Source organism: Diaphorina citri, unplaced genomic scaffold (assembly GCF_000475195.1).
Source record: "Diaphorina citri unplaced genomic scaffold, Diaci psyllid genome assembly version 1.1 scaffold974, whole genome shotgun sequence".
NCBI classification, from domain to species: Eukaryota; Metazoa; Arthropoda; class Insecta; order Hemiptera; family Psyllidae; genus Diaphorina; species Diaphorina citri.
The window spans coordinates 48,566-54,473 of NW_007378405.1; the positions used below are offsets into that span (position 1 = coordinate 48,566).

At 35.9% G+C, this 5,908-nt stretch overlaps 1 protein-coding gene across 1 annotated transcript; it reads right to left on the reverse strand.

Annotated features, from left to right (window-relative positions):
- Positions 1 to 720: 720 nt before the first annotated feature.
- Positions 721 to 4,783, reverse strand: LOC103513467 (chondroadherin). The gene is made up of 6 exons (XM_026826646.1): positions 4,712 to 4,783; positions 4,246 to 4,624; positions 3,588 to 4,147; positions 3,138 to 3,342; positions 1,449 to 1,523; positions 721 to 779 (listed from the first exon to the last, which is right to left on the reverse strand). Exons 1-6 carry the CDS (start codon positions 4,781 to 4,783, stop codon positions 721 to 723), a joined length of 1,350 nt encoding a protein of 449 aa, XP_026682447.1.
- Between the last annotated feature and the right edge of the window lie 1,125 nt (positions 4,784 to 5,908).

Below are 5,908 nucleotides of genomic sequence, written 5' to 3' on the forward strand. Positions count from 1 at the left end.
CCTACATCCCGAAAAGGATCGATTTGGGTAAAATTGAAACTGTTCAAAAAGTGAGAAAACCCTCGAATCTATCTTTAGCAACATCACATAGGTACATAAGAACTCTAAATCCTGAATGAAGTTGCTCTGATTATGGGACAGTTTTTCTCAGTCATCTGTTTGGTAGATTTCCCTTCCTCTCTTGTGACATCAAAACAAAGAACGAACGAAGGAAAACGATTTATTCCGGGGAACATTGTGAGACACAATTCTACCCTCATGTGGGATTCAATTTCCTTATTCATATGTGACACATAAATGTGCTTTTCCTCTTCTACTTTAAGCTAATCGAGCAAAAATAGAGTATGAATAACCGGAGAAGAATAGGAAATCTGGTTGAGGTATGCTATTTCTTTTCATTTCAGATGATATAAGAAGTAATATTCTATCAATATTGAAATAAATAGTTTTGTATGACCTAATATTATCATCTATTTGAATTTTATAGCGAATGTAGTTTGTAAAATTGTACAATTACCTCAAAGGAACCCACACCCCCGAAAGCTGAATGGGGCCCAAAAGATGACACTCAATTAAATACTCAATTATCAAAGTCATAATAACATTATTTGTGATATATTTTCATGTGTATTACACATCTACTTAAAAAAGGATTTTCGTTTTGTTAAAAGGATACTTTTTGCCTACAGAGATAGATAGGTATACGATTAGATAATCGTATTATGAAAACTTCTCTTCAGCTGCCGTCATGCTAGGTATCAAATCCCCAAAAACTTTGCCTGAGCCTTTAAGAATTAATGTTATTGCTTGTCTGGATACATTTATAACAACACCCCTGGACCTGGGTGTCCTGATATTGAATGTATAACAACGTGATAATATTACATATTATAATACAGGGTGGCCTAAAATTAATCCCTATTGAAAAAGCACCGTTTACTTTCCAAGTCTTTGTGTCTCTTCAAGACGTTTGGGTTAAATTTGGTTTTGGTTTGGGTCAAATAAATGTACCTTATTCAAATAAACAAAATCTCTCTCTCTCTCTTTTTTTTTTTTTTTTTACTTTCTATTACTACAGTATAGCGGAGCTATACTAGTAATGAAAGTATTGCAATCGGTCCAAATTTTCAAAATTTTGTCTGTCAAAGATTCGCTGCATATACTAATCTTTTGGCTGCATGTTTCTTCTACGGTTTCTATGTGAGAAAACCCTCGAATCTATCTTTAGCAACATCACATAGGTACATAAGAACTCTAGATCCTGAATGAAGTTGCTCTGATTATTGGATCTGTCAAAGATTCGCTGCATATACTAATCTTTTGGCTGCATGTTTCTTCTACGGTTTCTATGTACCTACATCCCGAAAAGGATCGATTTGGGTAAAGTTGAAACTGTTCAAAAAGTGAGAAAACCCTCGAATCTATCTTTAGCAACATCACATAGGTACATAAGAACTCTAGATCCTGAATGAAGTTGCTCTGATTATTGGACAATGCGGGGTTGAAAGAGTGGGTCTTGTATGCTGTGGAATCGGGGAATATAGGGTTGGGGAGATAATTTGCATGAACATGCGGAGGATTTTGTTTATTATATTAAAGCCTTTTTGTTGCACGGATATACGGATATTCTGCAAGTATGTCAAAGTCCCGTATGTTTGTTGCCTTGTACCCTGTCAATCTGAGCTTATGAATGCGAAATATAAACCTGTCGTACGCAGTATTGGCTTTTTCATTAGTTGTAAAATGGTATTACTTTGTGACAGTATATTATTTTGAATATCTTTTATTTTATGATTATAGATTCTCATCGAGGGGATTATTGGATGGTTTTTCTTAGCCATCTGATTGGTAGATTTCCCTTCCTCCCCAACCACTCTTGTGACACCAAAACAAGAAAGAACGAAGGAAGGAAAACGATTTATTTCCGGGGAAACATTGTGAGACACAATTCTACCCTCATGTGGGATTCAATTTCCTTATTCATATGTGACACATAACTGTGCTTTTCCTCTTCTACTTTAAGCTAATCGAGCAAAAATAGAGCATGAATAACCGGAGAAGAATAGGAAATCTGGTTGAGGTATGCTATTTCTTTTCATTTCAGATGATATAAGAAGTATCATTCCATCAATATTGAAATAAATAGTTTTGTATGACCTAATATTATCTATTCCAATTTTATTGTAAAAATAGTTTTGTGAAATAGTACAATTCACTCAAAGGGAACCCACATACCCCCGAAAGCTAAATGGGGCCGAAAAGCTGGGACATTCAATTAAATGCCTAATTATCAAAGTAATAATAACATTATTTATTTTGTGATATATTTTCATATGTATTACATGCCTACATTAAAAAAATGATTTTTGTTTTGTTAAAAAGGATACTTTTTGCCTACAGAGATATCTAATCGTATTATGAAAACTTCAGCTGCCGTCATGCTATCAAATCCCCAAAAACTTTGCCTGAGCCTTGAAGAATTAATGTTATTGCTTGTCTGGATACATTTATAACAACACCCCTGGACCTGGGTGTCCTGATATTGAATGTATAACAACGTGATGGCACATAAAATATACAACTTCCCCTAATGAAGAACAAGGTAACATTATGGGTAAATAGTTTAATAAATAATAATACTCGTATGTACAAAATAACAATTTGATTATACAGATACCTATTACAATAGCAAATCAATTAATTCTGGCACACATGGAATTTTTTCGCTGTGTACCTATACCTACCTAGTACCTACTAGGTACATATAATTTGCTGTGACAAGAAATGCCTTTAAACTCATAAAATTCCAAGTAATGGAAGAAAAGCTGTAATCTTATGTTAACAAGGGTTTAGAACTGATGAGTTCGTATATTCAATTATTTTGCCTTTGTCCGTGCTTTATACCTACCTAGTACCTACTAGGTATATATAATTTGCTGTGACAAGAAATGCCTTTAAACTCATAAAATTCCAAATAATGGAAGAAAAGCTGTAATCTTAGGTTAACAGTGGTTTAGAACTGATGTGTTCGTATATTCAATTATTTTGCCTTTGTCCGTGCTTCATAGATTACTACGACAAGAAATTTACATTGTGAAATACAAAATAGAGTAATGTACAAAATAGAAATAGTTCACATCGTGGGATATCGGTAACAGCCTTGTTTTTATTGTATTTGCTATAGATAGATACTTCATTCATAGAGCTACATTCAGTAATGATGGCATTGATGTCTAGAAATAGTTCACATCGTGGAATATCGGTAACAGCCTTGTTTTTATTGTATTTGCTATAGATAGATACTTCATTCATAGAGCTACATTCAGTAATGATGGCATTGATGTATCGTATGTATTTTTGACGTGTAAGAACACTACAGAAAATTATTTTGAGTTTATTGAAAAATGTGAAACAACATGAAATCAATCTTCAAATGGCCCCAGCATTTAGAGATTTAGACCATTCAGCCTCAGGTGAGGCCAAGGGAAAGGAAAAAATCTGGTGTGAACATCACACGACTTTCTATTACATTTGCAGAATACGTAAGTATTTGAAAAGAAATAGAAAGTAAAAATGTAAGCATTGATGTCCAAACTACTAATTGGCTTCCCATTCAAACTGAGTGGGGAAATACAATAGTTGTTCTTGATGAAATGATTGACATTGGACTTGGCAAAGGAACTCTCCAAGAGTGAGTAGATATTACAGTGATCACAGGGAAAGTGGTTGTTGTAGACACTGAAGTTATCAACATGCTCCACACTGATGGCACTCACGTGCGGAGATTGCAGGACGTGGTTACCATGAAAACGAATGTTTTTGATGCTGTTTGAAGCGTTGAATTTGAACTCTCGGATGCTGTCGATCTTGTTGTTCATAATGTTGAGACTAGTGATGTGATTGAGACCTATGAACGCATCCTCTTCAATGACACCAAGGTCAGAGTCTTGGATCGCAAGGAAATGTACCTTGGAGAGTCCCCGAAATGTGTTCGCTTGCAAAGTTTTCAAATCCATGTAAGAAATTTTCAGGAGTCCAACGCTTTCTAGACCGCAGAATGCGTCCGGTTCAACCACTTTGATGCCAGATGGTAGAATCAAATGCTCTACGTTGGACAAACTAGAGAAGGCATTGCTTTCTATCCGGTGTAGAGGATTGTTATTCAGTAGAAGCAGCCGCATATTAGCCGTTCCAGTAAATGCTCCACGTTGGACAAACTAGAGAAGGCATTGCTTTCTATCCGATGTAGAGGATTGTTATTCAGTAGAAGCAGCCGCATATTAGCCGTTCCAGCAAATGAGAACTCTTCAATCTTGTGAATCTTGTTGTGGTTCAATAGAAGTACACTGACATTCTGAAGTCCTGCAAATGAGAAGGATGAAATCGATGTCAGATGTGTATGTTGGATGGAAAGCTCTCGGAGCCTAGGCAGACCTCGGAAAGCAAAAGCTTTGATATGTGAAATGTTGTTTCCATCGAGACTGATCTTGCGAAGGTTCTTCAATCCCATGAATGCATCTGATTTGATGACGGTGAAATTGTTTTTCGTCAGAGATAGGTTTTCCACAGTCTTGGGGAGATTCCGAAGTGGTATCTCATGTAACCCTCCAGTGTTGCACAACACCTGAAACATTCGGAGAAATCAGGAAATGAAGACGAAGAAACAACTAGAAAGGATCTCTATTAACACAAAGGAGTCTCTCAACTTTACACGGCTATCAAAGTCAAATAGATTTTCGGTGGATAAGCCACTATAGACTTGTGGAGCATCTCCATTCTCCATATTTCCGAAGGATTTGTTCCTTCCTGTATGACTTGGATTATGAGCGAGTCTCAAAACTCAAAACACAATGTCCCCAACATCCCTCCACCCCTCCACTTTTATAGATAAGAGCTCTCCCTTTTGTCCACTATGCTTTCTTTTTCTTTCTCAAAACACAATGTCCCCAACATCCCTCCACCCCTCCACTTTTATAGATAAGAGCTCTCCCTTTTGTCCACTATGCTTTCTTTTTCTTTTCCCTCCCCATTCCCCTCCTTCATTTCTCTTTTTGTGTATGAAATATTTGCAAACGAATGTGGCAATGCTGTCTTCATGGGATATGAAATATATGAAAACAGAAGAACTTCGTAACAAATATATTATTTTAGATAAATGTAATACTCGTAAACATCAGTCCCTGTTCTGTCCTGTGAAGAATTTCCGAACTTGTGAGATTCTTCTTCTAAGAAAGCAATCACTTTGTTTGGAAATGATTTTACAAATTTTCTAGGATTTATTTTAAATTCAATTTGTAATGTAATTAATTAAATTTCCCGACTTGAAATTCACCCTAAATATTGTCTTGGTCGAAATTACCTATTAAGACTATAAAAATCTATGTACCTATTTGTATTTTATCTTTATCTGATGTAGGTACTCTCTTGATTATTCCCTTGTATTTGTTGAGAATTTTGCGGGGGATGTAGCAAAGACCAAGGGGGGAGTCCTTTGTATTTGCTGGGAATGAACAGGTCTGAGCTGTCTCCTGCTTTACCTCCCATTTCTCCTTGACTTATCCTTTCTTTTTTTATTTATTTTATTGTTTTGTGTTTATTAGCATTTTATTTTTAACCCTCTCCTCTCATCCATTCCTACACCTTTTCGCATCCTTCTCTCCTTCCCTCCTTTCCTCTGCTTTCGCTCATTCAGAAAGTAATAACAAAGCTTCTTTGCTCTTCTTACAAATGTTTACATAGACATTTCAGTTTGACATTGAATTCTTTTTCTTCGTCGTTGGCGTCGTTAGGTGAATTCCTTTAGCATCAGCTCCACGAAAAGTTGGAAAGTAAAAGTTTAGGGAATTCTTCAAAATCTTTTGGATTCGGGAAGTAGGACTACAGGGAAAGTAAGATAAATACGTATGTA

Coding starts and splice junctions, on each gene's coding strand:
- LOC103513467 (XM_026826646.1), bottom strand. CDS start 4,783: ATGGAGAATGGAGATGCTCCACAAGTCTATAGTGGCTTATCCACCGAA. Junction 4,625..4,711: donor TATTTGACTTTGATAGCCGT/GTAAAGTTGAGA, acceptor CGAATGTTTCAG/GTGTTGTGCAACACTGGAGG. Junction 3,343..3,587: donor AGCCAATTAGTAGTTTGGAC/ATCAATGCTTAC, acceptor TACATACGATAC/ATCAATGCCATCATTACTGA.